This window comes from Ictalurus punctatus, chromosome 6 (genome assembly GCF_001660625.3).
Source record: "Ictalurus punctatus breed USDA103 chromosome 6, Coco_2.0, whole genome shotgun sequence".
NCBI lineage: Eukaryota > Metazoa > Chordata > Actinopteri > Siluriformes > Ictaluridae > Ictalurus > Ictalurus punctatus.
Genome location: NC_030421.2, coordinates 28698739 through 28726373, shown reverse-complemented (window position 1 = coordinate 28726373; position 27635 = coordinate 28698739). Strand labels below are relative to the sequence as shown.

Here is a 27635-nt window from a genome sequence, read left to right as displayed (position 1 = left end):
TAGAAAATAACTATTTTCGCCGGGTTTCATTTTAGCTGAGTTTCCTGTCAGTGTCGTCAAGCTGACTCCTGAGGTAAACCTGCCGTAAAAAATGTACTTCGTCTTGCTAGTTTTGGTTTTTGGCAAAAACTTCTTCTTCCTGAGGAGAAGAAAAAGGCATATTTCAGAGAGAGCAACAACTTTAAGGCATGCTTTGTTAGCTTGACGATGCCATTTATCGGTAAGATGACAATAGACAAAATACATCCAGCTGTTAACTAAATAACTGATGAATAGATCCTTTCAACTCCTGTAAGAAACAAATGCAACTATATATATTTTCTAATACGTATGTGAATACTGTATTGTGAATATGTTAACTAATATATGTGAACAATCCACCAAATTATCATTTGATGTGTACAGTTGGTAATTTAAAAGTTAAGTTAAATCACACACTAAGTGTCTGTAAATAAATACTGTGTCAATCAAGTTACCATCTGTCATGTTTATTTTTCTTTTGCGTTCTATCCCCGTCTCACGTTGGAGTATGGGAAATATGCGTTGGCAAGTGTACATCGGATGTACACTCGAAATCAGAGTGCATTGTGGGTATAAATGAGTGAACGAATGTAGGGAATTAAATTGTTCACTCAGAATTCAGACACCCCTACAAAGCGGCCGATACCCGATATTGTGCACGATATAGGAGATAGGGAGTGGTTTCAAACATAGCACTATACTCAGCAGTCTCTGCTTCAGGATTGCATGGTCAACTGTATCAAAGGCCTTTGACAGATCAATAAAAAGTGAAACAGTGCAGTTTTTTTTTTTTTTTATCAAGAGCATCTGTAATATCATTTAACACCTTCATGTCTGCTGTAATTGTGCTATCCACAGTTGCACATAGACAGAAAAAAATTTCATCAAATAACTTACCAGAAGATATGAAGTGCTTATTAAGACAATTCAGCATTTCGGTTTTGTCATATACAGCAACTAAGTCTTTCATTAACATGCTGGTAATGTATTGGCAATGGTATTGCCTGAAATAGACTTAATAGCCTTCCAAACTTTCTGGGGTCATTCATTCATTTTTGTAATGATAGACCAAAAATTTCAGACTTAGTCTTCCTGAGAAGAAAAACACACTTATTTCGAAGCTACCTAAAGAGAAGCCAGTGAGTATTAGAACATGATTTCCTTGCCTTAGCCCAGGCCAGATTTCACTCTTGAATAAGACAAGACAGCTCAGAAGAGAACCATGGATCATCGCAGCCTTTAACTCAGAACTTGCGTAAAGGGGAATGTTTGCCCATAATCTGTAAGAAGCTATCCTGAAAAAAATTCCAGGCAGTTTTCACAACAGGAATAAGCTCAATCCTGTTCCAGTTAAAATAAAATAATTCATCTAATAAATAAATAAATAAATAAATAAATAACCCCTGCTCATTAAAACTCTTTACATTTCTCGTGTGAATAAAACACCGTTTTGTCATAGGGACCTTAGCATTTCAGCACAATGGTTACTTGAATCATTACAGAACACATCAACAGCAGAGAACTTATATGCCACATTAGTCAATATCAAATCAGTTAGAGTAGATTTTTCTGGACATCTAATATTTGGGTGGGTGGGTGAATTAATGAGCTGGGTAATATTCATAGAATCCCAATACATTTTAAAATTCTCAGAGGCTGGTTTTAACCAACACCAGTTAAGATCCCCCATCAAAATAATTTCAGTGTAGAAAAGTTTAGACATCAGGTGCACGAAAGAAGAAAGTGCACGAAAGAAGCAATCAATCAATCAGATTCCAAACTCTCCACCATGGCTAAGACCAAAGAGCTCTCCAAGGATGTCAGGGACAAGATTGTAGACCTACACACGTCTGGAATGGGCTACAAGACCATTGCCAAGCAGCTTGGTGAGAAGGTGACAACAGTTGGTGCGATTATTTGCAAATGGAAGAAACACAAAAGAACTGTCAATCTCCCTCGGCCTGGGGCTCCATGCAAGATCTCACCTCGTGGAGTTGCAGTGATCATGAGAACAGTGAGGAATCAGGCCAGAACTACACGGGAGGATCTTGTCAATGATCTCAAGGCAGCTGGGACCATAGTCACCAAGAAAACAATTGGTAACACACTACGCCGTGAAGGACTGAAAACCTGCTGCGTCCGCAAGGTCCCCCTGCTCAAGAAAGCACATATACATGCCCGTCTGAAGTTTGCCAATGAACATCTGAATGATTCAGAGGACAACTGGGTGAAAGTGTTGTGGTCAGATGAGACAAAAATGGAGCTCTTTGGCATCAACTCAACTCAACAGGAGGAGGAGGAATGCTGCCTATGACACCAAGAACACCATCCCCACCGTCAAACATGGAGGTGGAAACATTATGCTTTGGGGGTGTTTTTCTGCTAAGGGGACGGGACAACTTCACCGCATCAAAGGGACGATGGACGGGGCCATGTACCGTCAAATCTTGGGTGAGAACCTCCTTCCCTCAGCCAGGGCATTGAAAATGGGTCATGGATGAGTATTCCAGCATGACAGTGACCCAAAACACACGGCCAAGGCAACAAAGGAGTGGCTCAAGAAGAAGCACATTAAGGTCCTGGAGTGGCCTAGCCAGTCTCCAGACCTTAATCCCATAGAAAATCTGTGGAGGGAGCTGAAGGTTTGGGTTGCCAAACGTCAGCCTCGAAACCTTAATGACTTGGAGAAGATCTGCAAAGAGGAGTGGGACAAAATCCCTCCTGAGATGTGCGCAAACATGGTGGCCAACTACAAGAAACGTCCGACCTCTGTGATTGCCAACAAGGGTTTTGCCACCAAGTACGAAGTCATGTTTTGCAGAGGGGTCAAATACATATTTCCGTCATTAAAATGCAAATCAATTTATAACATTTTTGACATGCGTTTTTCTGGATTTTTTTGTTGTTATTCTGTCTCTCACTGTTCAAATAAATCTACCATTAAAATTATATAATGATCATTTCTTTGTCAGTGGGCAAACGTACAAAATCAGCAGGGGATCAAATACTTTTTTCCCCTCACTGTAACACCGAACACTTCACAGACAAAATATTTGACATGCTTGACGTGCTGCCATCTTGGATTTCCGGATTTCATTCATAATATAAGAAATACATATGGTTTTGGTGTTCTTAAATATGTTAGTAATTGTAAGAAATGTGAAAAAGCAATAACGGTCCATCCAGTCAGAGATGCTTTGGATACAACTGACATTCAGCATCAGACCAACTTTTTCAAATAAATATGGCAAGCCTAGGACCCCCTAGCCCAAAACCCAGGTAAAAACTGCCCATTAAGTACAATCTCATATTTATGCATCTTCAAAACACTAAGAAACCAGCAAACACATATTTAAATAAATCTTTTTATTTAAATTATTCATTTGCTGTGATTTGTTGTAAATTATTTAAAACTGAAATTTTTAAGTGAAATGATGAACATCACAGACAATTCAGCATTCTCTGACACAAATTTTATCCTCTTGATCCCACGTCATTCAGCGTAACTGTAAACAAACAAGATAATCCAAAAAGAAATAACCGACCATAACACATCAAGAGAGAACCATATAAAGATAGCATCAAATGGATGATAAATAAATGAGTGGCATAGCAGCAAATCTTTTAATAATAATTTCATTCTGTATACCTTCTGATTTTTTTTTTTTTTTTTAATTACTCTTTTTAGAAAAGCCATGCATTTAGACCAGCTCTACTGATGATTGCAAATCCAAAACCAAAGCATTAACCTGTTACCTAATGAGTCAGATAAATGCACAGAATCAATGAGCACTTTACTGCCTTTTTTTCCCCAAGTATGCTGTGTGCAACCTCATGTCTACAATCCAGATAATGGAAAATGCATCACAGTTGGGATCATTCAGACCTTCACTGAATCAAAATCCGGACTTTCAATCAAATAGCTATCAATAAGTAATGGAATTTCCTAAACTGATAGAACAGTGCAATAGAATTTGGTTCAAATATAACTCAGTTTATTTCAAATTTACAATATCTTCATCAGGAAGGAAAACACTGCATTACTGTTGGTCCTATGGATAGAGCACTTAATGAGAGTAGTGGTGAATGAGTCTCTGTGCTTCCCTGACCCCTGACAGATAGGCTCCATGGGTGGTGGTGTAGAAGTTCACATGAGTTGCTTCACCTGCAAACAGCACCTGCAGAGGCTTCAAACACACACACATACACATACAATCATCTGACTTAGTACTGGTCAGATATGTATGAAATGTATGCGTCGCTCAGCCAAAGATAGCTACATACAGGTTTTTCCAACATTGTAACACTGATATTGTGCTAAATAAAAAAAGTTGAAAGTTGTACCTTGCTCTCTGGGACTCGACTACAAGAAGGAAGAGGTGCTGCTAGTGCCTCATGCTCTTTCACCCCGTTCACCCAGTGAGGAATGAATGTATAGGAGCCTAGTACATGAGGGTCGTGACCCCACCTAGAGATCAGAACTTGGTAGACATCAGGAACAGGCCAGCCAGTGAAGGAACTGAGCAATCTTTGAACGAAAAAAAATGGCACAATTTTTCAGCAATGTTTATAAATAAACTGGTAACAATAGTAACATTTCTAAAAGATAATTTCACATATTGTACCTTACACAGATATCTCCAACCTCACTGTCCTGCAGGGTCTCCATATGAAGAGCCTCTCTGCCTGTGATCCAGCCGCAGAGCACTGTAGGGTGACGGGCCACAGTATCAAAACCGCAGATCTTTTTAAACCATGTCATTTTCCAGGCATCTTCTTCGTCTTGACTGCTATAGACTGCCTTATCTTCAGGTCCCTCGTCCCAAACAAGTTGGATTCCTTCACAGTCTTCTGGCCAAAATCGCTCACTGAAACACAGGAAGATCTTGTCCACCGTACCGAAGCCGAGTCTCTCAATAGCGTCCAGCTTTGATTTTGGTAGGTCAGGTTCAAACATGGTTCTTGCTTGTTGTTTTAAAACCCCCAGAGATACAGTCACAATCACATGGTCAGCTTGAATGATCTGATCATTTTCACAGATCACTCTTACAGGATGCTTCTCTTCTTTGGCCTTGTTCCCCTGAGAGTCCCACTGGATGCTCTTCACTGCTGTATTGCTCAGAATAGTTCCTGAAGGCAGGGCTTTCAGAAGAATGTCTAAAATTGCTTGATAACCACCAGGACCAAGGGAGTTAAAAAAGCTTCCCTCAAGAGCAATGTAATAACCAATCTGAGATGCAGACACTTCATATAGAGATGAAGCAGCCTCATCTGTGCATTCAATTCTCTTGCACCATTCAAAAATTTTTGATCCATATTTTGAGGTAGCTAAAGGTGATTCAGCAAAGGACGCATCGAGATAATCCCCCAAACTTAGGGCTCTATGTTCCTCCTCCAGATCGGACTCAAAGGCTTTCGAGGTTAGTTTATTGAACAGGAGACACACCTGATCAACAGTGTTAGTTGAAAGCTGTTTCCCACCTTCCATGAAAAAGTAATCACGTGGACTAACAGAGTGGGGCTCGCACATCATCTTGTTTGCTGCTATACCCTCAACCAGCAAGTCTTGCTCTTTGGCTAATTGGTAGAGAGGATTTCCATCCTGTCCATGGATCCAGTTAGCACCAAGTTCAATAATGTTCTCTGTAAATGGTTTAGTAGTGCAAACTCTTCCTCCTACTCGCTCTTTAGCCTCAAGGATCTTGACATTCTGAAATCCAGCCTGGACCAAACAGGCTGCTGCAGCCAAACCTGCAAATCCTGCACCCACCACCACAATCTTGGCATCTCTGGATACAGTATTCATACTCGCTATTTAAGGCAGCTATAGCAGAAATGGAAATTAAGGTTTACTCTTAGCATACAATTTATTACAACTTGTAATTTGTTTAACTTAAAAGTATGGTACTTACATAAGTGTTCAATGAACAATACTGTTTGTACTTCTCTAGCAAATGACCTTTGGAATTTACAGACTGCACCGTAAGCTATATCTAATAACGTGTGGGTTCATGACATAATCATAGCTAATGATCTGTGTTCCCTTTCCGCTGATTTTTGCCCTTTCTTTTTTGTCTTCCTCATTTCCTCATGTGTACGTTGCTTTGGATAAAAGCGTGTGCTAAATGAATAAATGTAAATGTCTCATGAATTCAATCCAATTCAGTTCTATTTGTATATCACTTTTAACAGCAGATATTCTCACAAAGCAGCATTACAGAAATCCAGATGTAGATTTAAATTCCTAATGATCAAGCCAGAGATGACAATAGAAAGGAAAAGCACCCTGAGACCTTAAGAGAACCCAGACTCAAGAGGAACCTCTTCTGCGAGACACCCGATAATGGGATTCTAAATAATTTCTCTTCCACAGTTGTATAAAAAACAAAGGCAAACAGAACTAAATGTGTCGATAGGATGAGCATATAATGAGCCCTTAATTGCGGGAAGCACAGGACAGTGTTTATGATTACAACAGCAGCTCTAAGGTACAAGTCTATAGTATCCTGGGGCCTGTACAATGAAGCTGGTTTAGGTGGTTAGCCAGGTAAGTTTCAGTTTAGTTCGTGCCAACCCTGGGTTTAAGGTACCATGAAAGTGGCTCAGCTTTGACCAGTGTTCATCGCCATAGTAACTTACACTCCAAGCCTTACCTGCTCCGGGGCAGGTTATGTTCTGGGTAAGAGAACCCACACCCGGCATGGACCAATCAGCTGTGAGCAAAGCGACATCTAAGTGACACAACTAATTCAACTCCCCAGCGCAAACTGTAAGAAGAGCACTTCGCAGAGAAACATTTAAATAAAACAGTTTACATTTATATTAAATGAAATGACATGAAAGATGTTTGGGTTATAAGTTTTCAATCCGTTTATTCTCATTGAGAGCCTATAAAAGTCAATTTACACATTTACACAATCAGTAATATTCCCCAGCTTTGTCAGCCGCGACGGTGTTGCTTTTTGGGGTTAGTGTAGGGGTAAATTCCTCAGATTTCCGTATAATAATTTCTTGATCTTCTACCGGAAGTATGCACACCATGCCCCCATGTTGAACGCTATTGGCTGTTCGGTGCCGACGTCACGCGTTTAGTGGACTAATCAAAGTCTTGACAGAGTATGCTGATAACCAGCGTCCTGGTACCAATAAAGCCTGATTGGTTTGGTTTGGTTTTTGTCAACTCGAAACTAATCCTGTAACCCTGAGTTTGTTCAACTACCTTCATAGTACAGGCCCCAGGTCAAACTTTCCACTGAAACAAGGGCGAGATTGCGGATAAGCTGTTTTGGGGAAGTGTAACTCTTTATGGTATCTACGTGAGACCGTGAACAGCGGCATAAAGTAAATCACAAGTGCGGAAGCTTCAAGCAGAAAAATCTCCGGATGAATCAGGGAGATCTAGAGGACGAGAGGAGTTACATAGCAGCACAAGTGTCTGAGGATCCGCCGCATCAAAACTATATTTTATTCGCACAACTTAATTTCCATCAATGTGGCAACTCAATGGTTCTAAACAGGGTTGCCAGATCAAAGCCGAGCAATCCTTCTTTTAAGACTGAAATGCGAAATAGCGGTTACACTGAGTGTACCAGAACAATGCAAACTTGATCTTGATCCGTTCCGGCACATGAAAGTTTATCAAATCAAAGTAAATGCTTTCTTTTTTAAATTTATTTTCCTTCTGGTGGGTTCGCGGTTGCAACAGATTGACTGATAAATACTTATTATACAATTTATAGTTATTGTATTACAGTAGCTTTGATTCGAGTACATTTTAATTTCTATCCATTTTTTAAAGAGCAGTTATACAATACCAATTTTCATTCACCTCCGTAAAAATAATGAAAATAGGGGTACCTCTTTAAAATACGGCAACAATATTAGGCAATAAATGTCGTACTTCCGGTCCCTAGTTTTTATGCCCTGACGGAAACAAAGTGCGAGACTCTCTGTGTTAAACGTTCCAGTTATGCCGGCTGAACATGCCGGATTTTGAAAATGTTAATGTTGAGTTGTTGTTTTTTCCTTTGACTGAATGAACGCGCTATAGGTTTGTTTTCTTTAATACAGTGTAGATCTTATTCCTATAAAATAGATGCATAAAGCTGAACGTTATCCAGTTACTCACCTTGTGAGCCACCAGGCGGATGAGTAATATACCGAGTAATGACCAGTTCACCGTGAACACCGGTTTATGCTAACATTAAATAGATATAAAGTAACGCGTTCGTTATATTTTTTTTATAATGGTTGTACTTCTGCGAAATCTGCAAAACGTTGTTCCGATTCGACGTGCCAGGTTGCGCAAAGACGTGGAGACGCTGAAACGCATTTTGGGCGTTCAGAGATTTGACGTGGGCATCGTGTGTGTGGACAACCGCAAAATCCAACACATCAACAACATCTACAGGAAAAAGAACATGCCCACAGATGTGCTCTCATTCCCCTTTTATGAGGTAAAGCCTCCCAAAATAATGCTCATTTTCAAATGCCAAGGTTACTTTCCTTAACTAAAAAGGCGATTTTCCCCCCAAGGACTTGAGGCCAGGCAAGCTCCCATGCGCCCTCCACGGAGATGAGTATAATTTAGGAGATATTTTCTTGGGAGTAGAATATGTAATGCAACAGTGTCAAGAAAGATCCTGGGATTTTCACGGAACGCTCACAGTAAGTATATTCAACCTCATTTTATAGTAAAAGATTATAGAGTGCAAGACGGCTTGTCTACTGTTGTCCAACAGGTAGTAGCTGCACATGGAATCTGTCACTTGCTTGGGTACAGACATGAGACTGAGGAGGAGTGGGATGAGGTAATAAAATCAAAGACACACATGATTTAAAAAATCTTCCAGACAAAGCTTTAAAGGATGTTTACAGCTTCCACCAGAGTTACTAAGAGTTATTTATGATTCTTTCCCAGTGCAAACATATAATCTGTTTAAACATGCCTACATAAAGAATAAAACAAATAGGGACTTGCTGTAACAGTACAATAATCAATGACAGGACAGTGTGGTGGATTACCATCCAGATGTCCGATAGCTGTATCACAGTTATTTGCTAATAAATACAGATTTAAGTTTATTAATGCACACACTCTGCTGGAATGGGGGGGGGACCCGAGTCTGAGGCTATACAGGTGCATCTCAAAAAAACTAGGACATTGTGGAAGTTTATTATTTTTTTCCCCCCATGTAATTTAATTTAAAAAGTGGAGCTTTCATATATCTTGCATCTCATGGAAATAAAAAAATCCAGTATCTCAAAATATTAGAATAAAGAGTTTATAATACAGAAATATTGACCTTCTGAAAAGTTTGTTAATTTATGCACTCAATACCTGGTCGGGGTTTTAATCCTTTTGCATGAATTACTGCATCAATGCAGCGTGACATGGAGGCAATCAGACTGTGGCACTGCTGAGGTGTTTGTTATGGAAGCCCAGGTTGCTTTGATAGCGGCCTTCAGCTCGTCTGTATTGTTGAGTCTGGTATCTCTCATAGATTCTCTATGGGATTCAGGTCAGGCGAGTCGGCTGGCCAATCAAGCACAGTAATACCATGCTCAGCAAACCAGTTACTAGAAGTTTTGGCACTGTAGGCAGGTGCCAAGTCCTGTTGGAAAAGGAACTCGGCATCTCCATAAAGCTCGTCAGCAGATGGAAGCATGAAGTGCTCTAAAATCTCCCGGTAGACGCTGCACTGACTCTCGACTTCAGAAAACACAGAGGACCAACACCAGCAGATGACATGGCATCTCAAATCATCACTGACTGTGGAAACTTCACACTGGACTTCAAACAACTTGGATTCTGTGTTTCTCCACTCTTCCTCCAGACTCTGGGACCTTGATTTCCAAATGAAATGCAAAATTTACTTTCTTCTTCCCCATGATTGTTTGTGTGCATACTGAACCAGACTGAGTGATTAAAGGCTCAGGAAACCTTTGCAGGTGTTTTGAGTTAATTAGCTGACTTCTCAGGTCATTTCTCTATTATAAGTTCTTTATTCTAATATTTTGAGATACTAGAATTTTTATTTCCATGAGCTGTAAGCTGTAATGAAGATTAAAACAAAAAGAGCTTGAAATATTTCACTGTGTAATGAATCTAGAAGATACGAAAGTTTCACTTTTTGAATTAAGTTACAGAAGAAAAAAAACTAACGTTCACAATATTCTAATTTTCTGAGATGTACTTGTAGTTCTCACCCAGAAAAGTGAGATTCTCCCTTCAGGTGAGAGGAGAGAGCTTGCCCCTGTTTACCAATCAATTTACATCACTGTCCTAAACTAGAATCATGAACTATAGCTAATAACCAAAGACTAAATCGCAAGGAAAAGGTGGCAGTAATGAGGTTCCTCTGCAAGGTTGCTAGGTGTACTCTAGGTGTAGGATGAGGAGCCATGCAATACAGAAAAGCCTCAGAGCTGAGCCGTTGCTTCTCGTAATCAAGAGGAGTTAGGGGGGGGTAGTTTGGGAACCTCACAAGGATGCCCCCTATTTGGGTCTTGCTAGAGCTGTATCAGTCATGTCCCACTCCATAATGACACTGGGGCAGATAAAGTACCTGCTGTTTAATTATGTCACAGTTGGTCTGGGATCCCACAGGAAGAGCTAGAACCTGTTGCAGGGGATAGAGAAGTCTGGACTGACCTTGTCAGCCTGCTACTACTACAACTGCACCAGGAAAAGCAGATGGAAAACGAATTAATTTATTAATGAATGACAGGTCATGCTTTTAAAACCGTTACATTTAATGTTGTGGAATGTCCACATATGAGTTAGCTCCTGTCATCACTTACATTATAGCAGCTATACACGGTCAAGTTACCAAGACCAAAAACACCCTACATATTACTGAAAAACCAAAAAGGCAGCTGGCCTGAAAACAATAATGGTGGGAAAACTTACTGTTACAGAACACTATCCTATTGATTATACACATTTCTTGGTTAAATAACAGCACGTATTTGATGTTTATAGCCGTAGATTATGTGGACCATGCACCATACATATCCCCGTGAAGGAGCTGTTACTACAGAAATGAGTGAGCATAATATTAACCTGTGATTTGCCTTGCAAACTTACTTGGAACTACAGTCAGAGCTGCTGTTAGAACTGAATATTCAACAGCACTGTAGTACAAGTGAATCATAAATGGCAGGTTACAAAGTAATTGGTCACACTGAAAAACATGACAACTAGTGCCTGTTCTATAATTCAAGAAATGAGTCTGACAAGGTCAACATTTTACATGTTAAATTGTTCTATTGACAGATGTTTCGGAAAGAAAGTTACGTCCTACGGGAGTTCAACAGACTAACCGGCAGTCATCTTGAGCCTCTAACAAAAAGATGCACAGGAGACGGGTGACATTGGAAAGCTTGCATTGAAGACACTGGACTTGAAAGCAAAGATTAAAAGACAATCACATCCATCCAACATACTGTGCTACTAAAGTGTGATTTAGTTAACAAACAATTGTGTTCCTTTTATAAATTAATTTTATTTTTAAAATGTGCTCGAGGAAGCCAATGACTGAACAACTAAAGTTTATCACTTTTTATGAGAACCATACCTTAAAAATATACAGAGGTCACTATTGTTAGTATGCAAATCACATAAGATAACAGAAAGCTTAAGTACATGTTCTGGAGATGAAGTTACTGAACATAGTAAAATAGGAGACAATAGAACCAGAGACAAGGACTTGCGTAAATTATAAGGTCATGAAATAAATATTCACATGTGCTGACCTCACAGGAATAGCTTAAAGGCTTAAGCATTGTTTCCATCTTCTTTCTGAGGAAAGACCATACACAAACTAGCTGTGCAACATCCACAACAGAAAGCTCTATGTAGAAGGGGCAAGAAATATCTCTATTAATCAGAGGGTCCCAAAGAATCCTCCATGAGTATCTTCTTAAAAGGAAAAAAAAAATCTACAGTCATTTAACTTTTGTATTGTATTTATAAAATAGGATTAAAATAGCAATAAACAGTCATCAGTAAAGCTGTGAATAGAAACTGGTACTCCCCTCCCACTCACTCATCGCTATAGGACAGACATATAAAAGCCAACAGGCAAATTAAATATTGCACCACATTTTTAGCTGCATATAAAACATGAAACAGACTCCCAACATCACTCAAACATACAAGAATAAATCTTTATATTCAATAGATTCAATAAAGAATTTTGGAAAACTTGTAAAAGAAACTGCTCAAGAGGGACAAACTTCCTGACCCTCAGACATTTGCTCTGAATTTAATGCATAAAGTCTCCTTCTCCACTAAAGGAACTTTATTGAAGGCAATATTCAGCAAATAAATGGCAAAACAGAAAAACGTCATACCTTTCCGTAACCCAAAATGCTTAGTTTCTTAATTTGAATTACTTTGTTTACCTTCTGCCATAAACCTTTATATCTACATGGACATTAATATCAGACACTCTAGAAACAGAAACAGAGTCTCACAGAAAGGAAAAGAAAACAAACAAAAAAATAGAAGAAAGTGCCTGAAAGAGGTGTGTGTGTGTGTGTGGGGTGATCAGTAGTATTGGACGGAGGTGTCATTTCCACCCTAGACTAAGCTCATCCGTTCATCGCCACAGCACAGGACTCCAGTTGAAGCCTGATGTACAAAGCTACTTATAAAGGTTGCAGAACTGTGCGGCTAGCATCAGTGCTTCCTCCTGCTTTCTCCAACTCGGACAACTCCTCAAACACGTTCCTGAAGACAGTACAGAAATATGCCGTCACGGCCCATGTGCACACAAAAATAACGCAGGTCCGTAACAGCTTTAACATAGAAACATTGTAGCATCTGGGAAATACATGTGAACGGACAACCCCAGCATTATGACTTTTGTTTTGCATTGTCTTTAAAGTGCAAAATCAACTGTCGTCTATTACTTTATTCCCACACCATCAAATCACATGTATTTGTTTGTCTACCCAACACACACACTTTCAATACAACACTATGGAGAGAACACCCAAAATCAGGCCTTGTAAAGAGGCACGGTTTTACAGTAATGTTATTTTATAATAGTTTCATAGGTCAGGTAAATCATGGGAGATTTACTGCAATTAATGCAAAAACAGAAAACTGGATATTTTTAGTTCACTTTCTACCAAGATATAGCAACAGATGCAGGTTTTTATTTCATAATGTGTGCACATAGGGTTGTTACTTCCAAACTCCTTAAGGCTGATTGTTCCTCTCTTTTGCATACATAGTTTTCTATACATTGTTGTATTTCTGAATGCAGCCCACACTTGGTACTCGTATGCTTAGTAGTAGTATGCCTTGAGTGTCGAGTAAAATATGTTTAACATAAAACTGAAGCCCAACACCATATAACACTGCAGTCGGAAGCTTTATTTATTGTGTATGCTCTTCTAATCACCCTGGCCACGACTCCTTTTTTCACTGACAAAATCAGCTTAATGAGCATATTCAATAGGTTACATTTGCCATGAGCATGCCAGAGCTATATCTCCCTGCAGTTCTCATCTAGTTTCCCATTGAAGCTAAGCAGCATTGAGCCTGGCCTGTACCTGGATGGGAGACCTCCTTGGGGAAAACTAAGGTTGCTGCTGGAAGGGGTATTAGTGAGTCCAGCAGGGGGAACTCACCCTGTGGTCTGTGTGGGGCTTAACACCCCAGTATAGTGACCGGGACACTATACTGCAAAAACGGCACTGTCTTTTGTATGAGACTGACTCTCACTCTGGATTACGGCGTTTAATGGTAAACGTGTTGTACAGAACAGCCAAGAACCTTTTGCAGTCAGGTTTTTTTCAAGCGCGCAAACACAGTGTTCTATAAAGTTGTGATCTTCTCCCAGGAATTAATGGACTTGCATATTTTGTCAAGAATTTAAGGTGTGGAAATGACCAAAATACTAGTTTATATGTTTTGTCTACAATAAATAACAGAGTCTTTCTGGAGATGACAGACGGTGTTTGTACACAGGAGTTGCTTTGTAAGTGAAAAATGTGTGACTCTTTAATGAAATAATGGGTGTTTGAGCAAAGCCTTACTTGTGCATGTAGAAGAATATGTATCCACTCCTGTCTCGGTCTCTTTGAATGGTGGACTCCTGTGTACGGGACACATCTAAATCATTGTAGGTGAGCCAAGACTGTTTCTTCATGTCATAAACATCACTTATGTAGTGGCCTGAACAACAGACGTAAAATAGTCTTAGTGATGCTGAGAATATGTTCACCGCACCATTGTGAAAGCATATTAGGACTGCTGACATAATTTATGAGAGCTTATCATATACTAGTATAGTACAGAAAACAGACTAACACTACTATGGTAACCAAATTGGGCACAGGTTGCTCATACCCGATGATGAGCTGGTGCCGATGTGACTGACGACGCTGATGAGCCTGAAGGAGTTGGCAAGCTCTCCACTCTGCAGCAAAAACTCTGTGTCATCCACTTATCATCACAAATAATCATTTGTTTGGTTGAAGCAGGAGGGGAATTTGGTGTTTGTAACTGGTGAACATATACCTCAGCATTTCTTTTCAACTCCTCAGCTTCTGCTTCACTGTACTCCATTTCTAGAGCATCCTCATTTCCCGAGTCATCATCGGAGCACAGCAGATCAGGAAGAGAGTTGTTGAACTCTGGGAGAGTCAAAACATCAGGTAAATTGAAAAAAAATAATAATAATTCCTCATGCTGAATATTGAGCATGCATTCAGGCCATCTTAACAACAATCTTATTTATTCAGTACTTCTCTACCTTGCAAGCTGAGCTCTGTTGCTCTCTTCAGATCATCCTCCTCCCTCATCTCCCTTGCCTCCTGTGCACACAGCAAATCAATATAGGCTTGGTACTTTCTACTTAGGACTTGTATCAAACACCAAACAGTAAGAGTCATGTGAGTGATGAGTCAAAAGGGTAAAAAAAGACATACATGTTCCTGTAGACTCTGAGCAAGGGCCTGCTGTAACTCCTGCTCCTCACGCTCTTGGTCCAAACTGTACTGCTGCGCCCAGTCCAACTCCCCCTGGCCACCATCTGGAGTCTGGTTCTCTTTGTTGTCATCCATGGTCAGGTCCAAAGAGCCCAGCATGTCTAAGTTACATGACCACAAATGTTTTTGTGCACAACAAACCATCCAGCTGTAAGGTACTAACATTTGTACTACACAATCTCAACTTCAAATCTCGCATTCTCACACCCTACATAGTGGTGCAGGGATGACATCATTTTGTACCGGAACCCGGAAGTTAGCATCACACTGGTTCCTTCGACAAAAACCCAATAGGATTTTCACATAAGCTTTTGGATGATCGCAAAAAATAAACTCTGTGATCAACAAAAGTTTACAATACCAACATGTTTTGTGCATCAAGATAATTTTCACAAACGAACACAACTTTTATAAAGTTTGAAGCCTAAATACAATCGGCAGAAATAAACAGCTAACCGTATGCTATGAATGAACTACACCACGGTCGCTCGACTTCAACGGCACCACCACCAAGCTTCCGACAACTTTTCCAAACTTGATTTTAAAACATTTTCCATAATACGGATTTACTCTGCTGGGTATAAAAGGTAACGTGGACAAACGGGAAATGTATTTTCGTTGAATGGGTTTTCTGCTAAAGCTAGTGGCGTCGCATTACATTTAATGTCACCAACGTCTGTAGTCCTATTTAGCAACCGCCTTTTTCAATACATGTAATAGCTTTAAAAATCATGAGTGGGGTATTACTGGTGTATTTTATGTCGAGCTTGTGTTCACCGCAGACCATATTTAACTAAAATCCCATTCAAAAAACCAACCAGAAGGGCTAAAATGCTAACTTGTTCCCAGGTTTTGGCATACATCACCCCTGCACCACTCTATGTCAAAGCATTAGATACATTTTTGGCAGTGAAATTGCACAGTCTCTGTACCTCCAGAGGTTTTGTCTCCTTCCAGAAGTTCCAAATGCTGAGTTAGCTCCTGAGCATCTGTATCTCCAAACCCCGTGTCAGGGCTGCTAGTTGGATCATCGATACTGGGGCCAGCATCTTGACGACTCATCTCAAGAACTGCAGCCAGCATTTCATCATCGTTCATGCCTGTGAATTCTGACTGATCCATGGGACTACTCTGCTGCAGCTAGACATAAAGACACCCATTTTAAAATCACTAAAAGGCCAAGACACTTGGGAACAAGATAGTGTCTACACAACCTGAAAGAAATAACTATGCCCTATATATCCTATGTACACAATCTATAGCTACGATCTAGCAACATATTTAACTGGAAGTAAAGCGTTATATTCGGCTGTGCGTTAGCTTACCTCCTCTGTCCTGTCATCATCTGTGAGACATTCACTCAGACGACGTTTGTGGCTAACTTTCCGAATCAATTCCTCTTCGCTGTCCGAGTCACATGTGATGTTTCCCGTGTTTTCGCACTTTACTGAACCTTTCCTGTGAAAACAGTATTCGAGGTTTAATGCAACATAAGCAACTTAGTTTCAAGCATTATGTAAAGGGAGAAAAAAAAATTGCAGGTTTGTTGCCTCACCGTAGCGTAGAGTTGTTCACAGATTGTGCCGTTTTCAGTGTTCTAGACCTATAAAGAAAAGTACAGCACAAATAATAGAAATTCAAGTACAAGACACCAAAAGTGTGAACCCAATACTAACGCAGTACAAATCTTACACTGCAGTTGTTTTCTTAGAGTAAATTTGTGAAACATGGCACATGCCTGCAAGACAGCCTATTGGTAAGTATTAAACTAACTGATGCTCGGATACTCACAAGGCAGTTTGGACTCTCCAGCCCAGGTTGAGAGGGGGTCGCGTATTCTCTGTGCAGTGGGAGAGAAGAGTGAGGTACTTTGGAATTAGGACCTGCTGCCCCAGCTTGCTGTTCAGAGACAGCTGTGCATTGTAACTGTACCGTTTCAGATGAAGAATCAGCACCCTGAGAAAGAGCAGATGAAGACAACTTAAAGCTTTGTGTTCTAGCAATGCTTAAAATTAGATGATAAATATATTCATATAGATTGTAAATATATAGTTTACCTGGGAAGTCTGCTGAATTTGTGTGCCACACTCGCAGATTTCCCATTACATTTCTCACACGAATATTCAATTTCTTCCATCTAGAAGAAATGGTCAGAACAATCAAATAAGTTTAAGATAACTACCTAAACACCAAAACATTATCTAACCATTTGATGCGAGAAAATTGTTACACTTGTGTCATTCCAGAGTACTGGAATACAGCAGTACAAAAAAAAAAATTGTTTTTTTTTTTTTTTTTAAATTAAATTAAAGTGTTATGGAGGATGAAACATTTTCTGCAATATTTTTTAAATTCTCTAATGCAAGTGATGGCATAGAACCCTACCCTGAAGAAAAGATCCAGTGAATCCTGGATGGATCTTAGAGGAAGGGTTTTCTTTTTGCGAGGCAGGTCAATTGACAGGTCATTGAACTGTTCACGTTTTGTTATCACCTCCCCACAGCTGAGTTTCATGTGGATAGAGCAACACAACACGGAAAATTAATCCAGTTCTGTTTTGCGCTTTGGAAGGGGTCTAGAAAAACTAACAAGTATAAAGTGTCAGTCTTCAAAAAGTGAACATTAACTTGACAGACATTTACAGCAATTTCCAGTTGAATTACTCCTTTTAATGCCATATTTACAAAATCCAAGCCCTGCACAGAAAAGAAATAGTAAAAAAAAAAATTCTTGTTTTATACCTCTAATATCAATCGAAGATGGTAGTAGCAAAAACGAATGCAAAGGTTTCTTCCAAAAAGCTATTCTGAACCAAATCAATCATTACCAATTTATTTCTCAAACTTCTTTTCTAGTTTTCATTTAAATTTGTGTGGTCCCCCTCCCCAACCTTCACTATGACATGATTGTACTGATTAGCAATTACATTACAAACACAAATGTCTTAAACTGATGCAGTTTTCTGGCAAATTTTGTTTAGAGGTTGCAGAAGTTAGAAAGAAAAATTTTACTGAGCTATTTAACACCAAACACCTCCCACCTTTTGCAAACGATTGTGTGTTGCACTTCAAACTCCATGTTGACAGTAACAGGACATGTGTATATGCGTGAGGTATCCGTTTCCTCTGTAAGTCGCGTGCCCTGGGGCTCATCCCAGGCTGAAGAATCGATCCTGCAGCTCTTATTAACCTTCTCCACATCTTCCTTTAGCTGATCCAGACACTGGCTCAGGAACTCATGGGCATCCTGGAAGCAAAGAATTAACTCACTGATGCAAGGCATATTCTTGCCTACTTTCAAACAAATCAAATATTCAATTCAACACTTCAAATTTACAAGCATAATGACTTTCGACTTTTTAAGTTTATATATATTAGCAAAAAAGTACATGTGCATAAATATAAACAAAGATGTAAATTTAAAAAAAAACAGGATCTGGAAAAAGGCATTGGGACCCTATATTAAAATATTTTATATATAAAGTTTACATAAAAACAAATAAAAGATAGATCTATATCTACAACACATGTTATGGTCTAATAAAATCAGGAACCAGGGGTATAACTTTTTGGGCAAAATTGTAAAAGATATATTTGGAATGAAAAGACAGCCTATCACCCAAAGATCACCAAACCCATAGTGAAGCATTGTGGTGGCAGCATTGTGTTATAGGGCTGCTTCTCTTCAGCTGGGACTGGGGCTCTACTCTAGATAGAGGGAGTCATTGACAGCTCCAAATACCAAACTATTTCAGCAAAAAACCTGCAGGCCTCTGTTAGACAGCTGAAGAAAATTTTCACAAATCCAAGTCAACAAAACAGAATGTTGATCAATGTTTTGGAAAGGCCCAAATCGAAACCTTATTGAAAACCCGTGGATTGACTCGAGTGCTATGCACAAGTAATCCCCTCACGATCATGTTACATCTGGAACATTTTTGCAAATCGTTTACAAGGACTCTCGTAGACCTGGGGAATTGTGATGATTTGTCAAGAGGAATGGGCCAAAACTAAAGATAACCACAAATGTCTTAAAGCTGTAATTGCCAACATCAGCTTTGCAAAAAGTACTAATGTTGGTCACTTGTAGTGTCCGAATACTTTTCCCCTTAATTCATTTATTTATTTATTTTTATAAACATGTCTGTGTTTATTCTTAAGAATACACAATTGTGTTCATATTTATAAGTAAAAAGTCAAAAGACATTACGTGTGTAAATCTGAAGTGAATATATGCACTGGAAGTATATTACATAAAAAACAAAACTGTCTGAACACTTCTTTCTCTCACTATTTAAATTTCAGTCAAAAGATGCGGGTATTCATGTTTTTAAGTAACGCAAAGAGAAAAAGCAAAAGAAAATAAATTAAAAAATTTCTTACATTTTGCATGTACCCAGAAAAACGTTCTGCAGTGGAGGAAATGGCATTCTTCACCCTCCTCAGCAAATCTTTCTTCACCTCTGGAGTCGAAATGTCTTTTTTCAAAAGCAAGTGAGCAAAGCGCCTAATGGAGAGAACACAAGCAATTGTAACACAGGATGTCTGCGACAGCCATAAAGAGTTAACAAAGGCTGTACAAGGTAACAGTACCTCAGAAGAGCATTCATAGGAACCCGCTTCCACTGAATACCCTGTTTCAACAGATCATTTGAAAAAGACGGCAGGCTGAACAGTGATTGCAGTATGGCATTCATGTAGCAAGTGTTTCCCAGGTTGGAGAATCTAAAGTAGACAGATTTGCAAATAATTATGAATAAAGTGGAAACTCAAGAAATTGGTAAAGTGAGGGAGCTGAAGGAGACTCACCCTTGTAATGGAGGCTGAGGCTGAGTAAGAGCAGAGGGCCTCAGCTTGTTCCATCCTCCATAATCCAGAGATGAGCGGACTTTCTTAAAGGGAGTGGAGTGATTGGGCAACACCAGGCTTCTTTTAGCTGCAGGTGATTGGTTTGTACTGGCAGGCCTTTAGCAAAGGACAGCTTATTCTTCAATGCTGCAAGAATGTACTTTCTAACACAATAATACCCTGAACTATAAAGGCTAGCATTTGACAGTAAAACAATTGTAATTTATTTATTTTTTAATTAAAATCTAATTTACCTGTCCAGTAGCGAATGTGTTTGTGTGTAATCCTTAGTTCCTGTTCTACTGCCATAAAAGGATGATGGCTGAAGGGGTGCAGAGCCAAGGGGAGCTGCTTAGGAACAAACATCACAGAGACAAAACATGAAGAGGAGGGGGGGGGAGAAAAAAAAAAAGAAAATAAAAAAAAAAACAGTTGCCAAGCAAACAGATAGACTTGCAATGACCATAACATGTGAACAAGCACCAACCTGAAGCCCTGTTCTCCTCGGACTGCTTCTGTTTTTCTTTGTAACTGTGGAGAAACTTCCGGGAAGTGTCTGAGATTGCCTTATTGTTGCTGAAAAGAGAACCCTAATTAGACCTGGGTGCCAAAATTAACATAAGAGCAATATGTACTTGTGGACATGTCTACAGAAGTTAAGGCAGAAATTGACATTAAGTACTAGGAATGACATTCACTAAATATTTAAACATACTCAAATCTGAGCAACAATGAAAATGGTTTTGTAGATCTTGCTATCCGCAATTTGAAAGCACACACTACCTAGAGGAGTCATTTTCTTTGGGGTAGTCCTCGGTTAAATCAGTATCAGAGTTCATCAACCTTTTCCTTTTCTCACTCCTGAAGAGAAACACATCCACAAGCTTAGTTGTGAAAAGTCCTTGTACGGTGTAAAAAAAATTATTCGTTATACTTAACCATAATTTTATCAATTTGTTCAGTATAATAAACCACATTTTACAAAGCTAATAATATTGCTAACAGGCAAATATGAGCAGGCAAAGAAGGAAAAAAGAAAAACTACAACAAAAACTCCAGTGTACATCAGTGCACTGGACTCTTCCATGCTAAAAGTATAAATGATAACACGTAACTTACATTTAACTGGAATCGGCAGAGACTACTGGATTTATGAAAAACTAGCAGAGTGCAAAAACTTGTAATTTACTTATTTAAAAAAGAAAAAAAAAAAGAAAAGAAAGGAAGTTCATGTCCGGTCTACAATCCAGTACTTGTCAGATTGCATGTGACAAACTATCTATAATTGAAAGTAGTTAGATATTGTGAATATAAGAATTAGTATGCAAAAAAGAAAATTCCTTGATTATCATACTCGATACAACATAGTACCACATTGATCCCAGAATGTAAATTTTCATAATGTGCTATATACAGCTGTATTATCTATTAAAATACCCATTTATTTTATATTATGGAAATGTCCTTCCCTTGTACAGTGCGCCCTCCACTAATATTGGCATCCTTGGTAAATATGAGCAAAGGCGACTGTGGACTGTCTTTGTTTATCCTTTTGATTAAAAAAAAAGAGAAATTCACAAAAATACTCTGTTCTCACTGATAAACAATTGGACACGCATCCAATTCCAGGTTGATTCATAACATTTCCAGTTGACTGGAACGTCTTAATTATTGAACTGATGGTGAAAATGCACATTTTCAATGCTTGTGCTATTTTCTTATAGCCACTTCCAATTTCGTGAAGCTCAACAACCTTTTGCCGAACATCACAGCTATATGCCTTGGTCTTACCCACTGCTATGAATGCCTAAGGGAATTCAGCACGTGTTACCTCAATATTTATAACCCATGTGAAACAGGAAGTCATGGTTGAACAATTTCCTGTTCCTAGTCACCCAGGTGTACTAAAAATTTAAAATATCATTGGGAATGTTCTTCAAATATATTTCTCATAAGGGTGCCAATAATTGTCGCACACTGATATTTAAAGCTTTTTTGATAAACCTGTGTTTTGTTTGCAATTGTTTGATATCCATGAGAGCAGCATATTTTTGTGAACTTTTTTTAAACAAAAGATCAAAAGGTTAAACAAAGAATTTTTCACAGCCTTCTTTGCTCAGATTTACCAAGGGTGCCAATATTAGTGGAGGGCACTGTATGCATTTCTATAGGAGCAGACATGAGTTAATAAGAATGATGAATGCTGTGAAAAGTTCTGTGATCCACTTCCACAGCAATGAGATGCAATCATACCATTTTCTAAACAAACAAAGACAGTTATTTCAATTGTAGAACATATATAATAAAGATAATCTCAAAGCAGCTGGTGGTGTGATGGCAGTATAAGAAATTAAAATGAAGGCACCCGAGTTGCAGAACAGTAAAGCATACGTTCAATTCAACCAGAGAAGTCCAAATCCCAACAGTGCCATCTATAGCCAGGAGTTCAAGAAAGCAAAATAATTCTCCAGTCAATCACGAAGACATTAGGTGCCAGTCATGGGTGTCTGACCTCATGCACAGTTGTACGCAAAGGTTTTGAACACGGCTAAAGAACATAATTTGTTGGTCTTTGACGTGAAAAGTATGTATACACACAAAATTAAGCACAATTACTTTCTGTGCGACAAACTTCACAAATAGAAAACAATCTAATCATAACTGTGGCTTGTGCAAGCTTGTAAAGCCTAAGTCAGTTACTCACTGACACAACCTCTGGCAGATATCACAGCTTGCAAACACTTTATAGCCAGCTAGCAGTCTATCTATCGTTTAATAAATTTTCACCTACGTCTCCCCTCACAGTTCACCTAGTTCTGATATATTCTTAGGCAATCTTGCAAGCACAGATCCACACCAAAGCGAATCTTTTCAGATTCAGTCTTGACTGACTGCATCACAGATGCTTTCCGAATTTGCTCATATTCACTGGAATTCATTTTTCCATTTAGCTGTGCAGTGTTTCCTGTGCCACTGTCACTCAATCTCAAAACATAACATATACACCCCCCATTCTTAACAACTGGTAAGGTGTTCCTTTCACCAAATATAATCCTTTTTTTCTTTAAAATACAACTTTGGTGGCTATTTTCTAATTCTTCAGTCCACAGCTCTTTCTAAAATGCCTCTCACTTATCTATATTCTGTTTTGCATACATCAGACAACTTTTGTGATGAGGTCATAGGTTAAACTTCCCTCTGCTGACTTTTGAATACAGACCATGTTTGTGCAAGTAACGCTGCAAAGTAGAACAGTGCTCCTGACATTTTGGACAGTGGAATTTGATATGTTTTTTTATAGCCTTTCCCTGCTTTGTAAGCATCAAATAGCTTCATTTTCAGATCCTCAGTCAGCTGCTTAGAGAAGCCCATGGTTGTTGAGTGTTAGCACAAGGTTTGAAGAATGAGAATTTTTTTTATTCGTTATTACTCATTACTCGTAATGACAATTTTTGACCTGCCTAGCAAGTCATCTTACACCTAACAAGTTAAAGGAGTCATATCATGATTTTTAGAAATTTTTAAAACGCTCATTATTTTGTTTACAGGGTGTAATAAAATAGGTAAGCATGCTTTAATGTTTAAAAAACACATTATTTGTCAAATAATGTACATTATTGTAGTGCCTCTGTTTCCAGGCTGCCTGAAACGCTCTGATTTCTCCAAAGACCCTCCTTCCGAAAAGCCCAGAGTGCTCTGATTGGCCAGCTGACCGGTTGCGTTGTGATTTGCTGAAAGCCTCATGGGTGTGTCTGAAAAGTAATGCCCCTTGGGTTAGCCTTAGCCTCCAAAGAAATTCTAAGCTACTAAGCAACATGTCGCCGGTTTACCGCATCAGTTCGAGTCTGATTCCAAAAAAAATGGATGATCAAGCGGAAGCAAGTTTGCAAACACTACTCGAGCAGAACATTTCACAAGGGTAAGTTTGTAACTCTCTTACCTTTCAGATATGATGTAAATTTGACCCTGCCGCCAAGGCTAACTATGCTGTACACAGCTTCTGCGTGTACGTCGGTACTCATGCGATATCTTTGTAAAGCTAAGATTGTTGTGATCCGATTTATATAAACCGTTTCAAGATACAATCACAACAGCAGCTACAATTAACGTCTGTCAGACCACCAACATACAAACAAACATTTTTTTAAAAACTGAGGCAACTTAGCAAACTTTAGCTAGCACATTAGCAGAGGTCTACAACTGAGCTACAACACAGAAGCGCACGATTGTCTGAGCAAAGTGGGAATCGCCCCACTTTTCAGGAGCAGCCATCGTGTGTAGCCTGCGTTGTACTCGCCCAGGTTCAGGAAGCTGAACTCTGAAATGCGCTGTGCACAAGCAAACATTTGGGCTGTACTGCTCAGGAACAGCCTTATAAATAAATAGAAACCACTGTTTTTGGAAGGCTAAACAAAGAGGTTTTGCTTTTTCACCGAAACACACAGCATCTCCGAGACATGGCGCCTGAAAAATCATGTTGTGACCCCTTTAAGTGCAGAGACTATACAACTAGATAACTAAAATATGCCATTTTAGCCAGGGCTGCCCAAACTTTCACATACAACTACACGTTAAGGAGGGCAGATAGCACTTTCCTCAGAGTACGTTATGCTGCCCTGCAACATAGCATGAGCAGCAGTTCATGTTAGCCCTCACCCTCCCTAATTGGCAGCCGTCATAAGATAGGGGAGAGCTGGCTGGAGTATAGGAATTGGCCAAGATTGAATTATTGAGAAAATGGGGAAGAATCAATTAAATTGAGAAATACATTAACAGTAATGTAAACAAAAGAAAAACTAAATTTAGCATGGTTAGTTTTCACGTCTGAAGGGCTGACAATGTTTCCTCTCTACAAGGATAGCCTGGGAGGCCTACAGTAACCGCCTTTGTATTTTGTGACCTACTTTTGACATCATACTAGGGAGCACTACAAACCTGTTTTCTGATAGTCCACCACGAACAGGTGTTGATGTGACTCTGCTTGGACTCCCAAGAGGCTTTCGTGGTGTGTTCTCTTCTCTGTTGTCCAAACTCGACCTGCGTGGTGTTATCTTGACATTACAGACGGGGGGAAAAACGAGTAGATGGATAAACCAGTAGGTAGTAACAGACATGTATTGCCTTCAAAAACAGTGAGTAAATAGGCAATACCTGCTTTTCTGATGAAGATAAACCTGGGTCATTCTGTGGTGTTCGGTTCCCAAGAACTAATCCAAAACTGGCACTTCCCTGATTTCTCTTATAAGCTAAATGAATAAATAAATGGTGGTGAAGAAATTCTTTTTTTTTCCAGCATCTAAAACTAAAAAGCAAAAAAAAAACCCACACAAATAAAACTAATTTGCACCACATATTTAAACACACCTGTTTGCTTCCCTTGTTTAATCATCTCCAGATATTCCTTCAGTTTTTTGGCGACCGTGATGGGCAATCTTTCCAAAATGACAACACTTGAGTCCTTCAGTGTCAACGACAAGCGGTTTTGACTGTGGATGGGCCCCAAAACAACATTCTTCACATTGTGGCTCAACTGTAAAGACAGCAATAAACATGTCAGCGTACTAAAATAAAAGATTACGATCGTGCACTCCGAAACGTACCGTCAGAGATCTGTACCTGGAAATGTTTTGGTGCGCCACCACTGCTAAACTTCAACACCAGATTGCTTTTGTTGTCTCTCTCGTGGACCTCAAATACGCCCTCTCTCCATTTGGTCGTGCCCACGTCCAGGCTGGTAAAGCGGATGCGGACAGCACCACCACTGCTCAGTTTCGGCAATGCAACAGCCATTAGTGCGGCGGAGTGGACAGATGAACAGATGAGTCCAGTGTCCCTCGACAAAAAAAACACCTTAACAATAGAGAGAAAAGGGGTTTAGATACAAATAATAAAGCCCAGCAATGAAATACTCACACGACGGTATTTGAGCAAACGTTCCTAGTAACTAGGTATGGGCGAGATCTTATTTGCGATATACCGGTAGAAATTCTCCCCACAATAACAATTAGTCTTCCCTCGACAGTAACGATAAAGCCTAGATGAGGACGTATTTCTGTATGCGACACTCTGCGACCCATTCGCAGAAAACAAGTACGACGGAAGGCGTACGTGAAGCTAAGAAGGGGTTTAATCGCTAAACGAGGAGCTACATCTACAATCTGGGACTGGTTTGATTACAGAAAATCAGTTTTACTTTTCAATCAATGTTTGTGTTTCTGAAGCTCTCAAGATCACAGTTATCACTTGTAGCCAAAAACAGCAGTGCATGGTACTGTATTTATATCGTCACTGATATCATCATCACAATAAATACCAGAAAATATCATAATATAGCTTTAAGTCCATATCGCCCATCCCTAGTAGTGACTATACTCAAACTCAAAAGGGATGAACAAAACATTTCAAAAATATCAAACCCATAACAGAAAAGCGTTCACTTATAATAAATAATAAAAACAGTTAACATTAAGCTGCTCAACTGGATGTTGGTGTTTTTGTCGAGTCCATTCACACAAATAACATTGTGCTGCTTTTATGTAATGAATTACGAACTGTATAAAGCTGTTACACGCAACTGACGTGAATACACTAATGAAACTATCAAAAGTATAAGAACAAGCCGACTAGTTACGTTGTAGCACAACGGAGAGACCGAGTAACGTCCCCGGTTCCCATTATGAAACCGAGGTAAACATTGTTTCTTGTAGGCTTCAAATTTCATCATAATTTGCTCCACGAACATACAATAAAATGAGTCATTTAGACAACTAACTAAAAAACACCTGCCTGATGTCTTGCTAACTCCACACTTAGAGCATATAAGGCATACAGTCTTCAAGAACATTTTGCTATGAAGATTTTTGATCAACCAAGCAAACGCTTGTCAACCAACTAGTGAGAAAATGATCTGCGATGTGTACATAAGCGCCACATCCGGGCTAAAGAAATTCAGTCAAAAGTGGCACTGTGTCAGAGACAGAACTTAAATCCCGAATGAGTACTTAGCCCTTAGCGTTAGCTCCCTAGGCTAAATCCTTAGAGAAGACCGAGAAGTTAGCTTCGAGCTAAGGGGTTCATTGGTGCTTAATTTGCTTGCTAGTAATTTGAGGGGGAAATTGATCTCGGTTGCTTGGCTTAAAAATAATTACTTACCTCCTTCCACGCGTAAAAAAATAAGCCCGAGTAACTCTCCCAAATGATCTCGCTATGTAACCTGGACTAAATTTTACCGGCATGCGGCGGTGACGGCCCAGCGTTATGTTGTTGTTGGAGTAATGGCGGGAATGTGAAAATTCACACCGGAAATAGGCGGCGAGAAAACCTGACCCCGGTCTCGCGAGTTTTCTGCCGCTCATGAGAAAAGTCATACATACACAGAAGGCTCGTTGCTGCGATAAGTCACCGTGACGCGTCCGCCATATTGATCCGGGCAAGACTGTCCTATAAACAAATACAAGTAAATTGGGGAGCTGCGGTTTTTCTGGATAAAGAGCACGATATATTTCCCAAACCATTTCAATGGTTTCTGTTTCCAGTTAGTTAGAATCTCAATAGTTGGACTTTATTATTCATTGTTGTAAGGAAATGCGAGAACTCACGCTTAAGTATAGATTTGGCTTATTTTTCTTGGTTAATAAATGCTGAGACGTCCCTATAAATATAATGAAATTTACATGAAATGTGCATACAGTTGCGGAAATGGATTTTTCATTGTGGAAATGGATTTTTCTGTCTTCAACCTTTAATTCTGTTTAACAAAAG

The 27635-nt window shown here is 39.3% G+C and overlaps 3 protein-coding genes across 12 annotated transcripts; 1 reads left to right on the top strand and 2 right to left on the bottom strand.

Annotated features, from left to right (window-relative positions):
• Positions 1 to 3994: 3994 nt before the first annotated feature.
• Positions 3995 to 8280, bottom strand: LOC108266459 (spermine oxidase). 4 transcript variants are annotated; one of them, XM_017469808.3, is made up of 4 exons: positions 8150 to 8280; positions 4647 to 5845; positions 4366 to 4549; positions 3995 to 4208 (listed from the first exon to the last, which is right to left on the bottom strand). In XM_017469808.3, the coding sequence occupies exons 2-4, from the start codon at positions 5825 to 5827 to the stop codon at positions 4089 to 4091; spliced, it is 1485 nt and encodes a 494-aa protein (XP_017325297.1). In that variant the 5' UTR covers positions 5828 to 5845; positions 8150 to 8280; the 3' UTR covers positions 3995 to 4088. The 4 variants fall into 4 exon arrangements, with proteins under 4 accessions (XP_017325297.1, XP_017325296.1, XP_017325295.1 ...); XM_017469807.3 differs by lacking the exon at positions 8150 to 8280 and adding an exon at positions 7879 to 7937; XM_017469806.3 differs by lacking the exon at positions 8150 to 8280 and adding an exon at positions 5934 to 7154.
• On the top strand, positions 7150 to 11464 carry ybey (ybeY metalloendoribonuclease). Of its 7 annotated transcripts, none has more exons than XM_053681088.1 (5): positions 7150 to 7284; positions 8321 to 8477; positions 8557 to 8688; positions 8763 to 8831; positions 9525 to 10764. In XM_053681088.1, the coding sequence occupies exons 2-5, from the start codon at positions 8442 to 8444 to the stop codon at positions 9699 to 9701; spliced, it is 414 nt and encodes a 137-aa protein (XP_053537063.1). In that variant the 5' UTR covers positions 7150 to 7284; positions 8321 to 8441; the 3' UTR covers positions 9702 to 10764. The 7 variants fall into 7 exon arrangements, with proteins under 7 accessions (XP_053537063.1, XP_053537065.1, XP_053537064.1 ...); XM_053681090.1 differs by having other exon boundaries at positions 7241 to 7329; XM_053681089.1 differs by lacking the exon at positions 7150 to 7284 and adding an exon at positions 7572 to 7669.
• Positions 10675 to 27171, bottom strand: usp37 (ubiquitin specific peptidase 37). The gene is made up of 24 exons (XM_017469804.2): positions 27027 to 27171; positions 25491 to 25724; positions 25239 to 25404; positions 25026 to 25120; positions 24810 to 24925; positions 20658 to 20735; positions 20362 to 20450; positions 20129 to 20222; positions 19836 to 19991; positions 19620 to 19751; positions 19410 to 19533; positions 18068 to 18273; positions 17413 to 17530; positions 17085 to 17164; positions 16819 to 16983; positions 16583 to 16630; positions 16353 to 16485; positions 15960 to 16167; positions 14968 to 15128; positions 14793 to 14853; positions 14558 to 14673; positions 14387 to 14456; positions 14074 to 14212; positions 10675 to 12757 (listed from the first exon to the last, which is right to left on the bottom strand). The coding sequence occupies exons 2-24, from the start codon at positions 25662 to 25664 to the stop codon at positions 12676 to 12678; spliced, it is 2811 nt and encodes a 936-aa protein (XP_017325293.1). The 5' UTR covers positions 25665 to 25724; positions 27027 to 27171; the 3' UTR covers positions 10675 to 12675.
• Positions 27172 to 27635: the final 464 nt, after the last annotated feature.

Coding starts and splice junctions, on each gene's coding strand:
- LOC108266459 (XM_017469808.3), bottom strand. CDS start 5,827: ATGAATACTGTATCCAGAGATGCCAAGATTGTGGTGGTGGGTGCAGGA. Junction 4,550..4,646: donor GTTGGAGATATCTGTGTAAG/GTACAATATGTG, acceptor TTTCGTTCAAAG/ATTGCTCAGTTCCTTCACTG. Junction 4,209..4,365: donor GTCGAGTCCCAGAGAGCAAG/GTACAACTTTCA, acceptor GTGTGTTTGAAG/CCTCTGCAGGTGCTGTTTGC.
- usp37 (XM_017469804.2), bottom strand. CDS start 25,664: ATGGCTGTTGCATTGCCGAAACTGAGCAGTGGTGGTGCTGTCCGCATC. Junction 24,926..25,025: donor TATCTTCATCAGAAAAGCAG/GTATTGCCTATT, acceptor TGTAATGTCAAG/ATAACACCACGCAGGTCGAG. Junction 14,674..14,792: donor AACAGAGCTCAGCTTGCAAG/GTAGAGAAGTAC, acceptor TGACTCTCCCAG/AGTTCAACAACTCTCTTCCT.
- ybey (XM_053681087.1), top strand. CDS start 8,268: ATGGTTGTACTTCTGCGAAATCTGCAAAACGTTGTTCCGATTCGACGT. Junction 8,689..8,762: donor ATTTTCACGGAACGCTCACA/GTAAGTATATTC, acceptor GTTGTCCAACAG/GTAGTAGCTGCACATGGAAT. Junction 8,832..9,524: donor CTGAGGAGGAGTGGGATGAG/GTAATAAAATCA, acceptor TATCTCTCATAG/ATTCTCTATGGGATTCAGGT.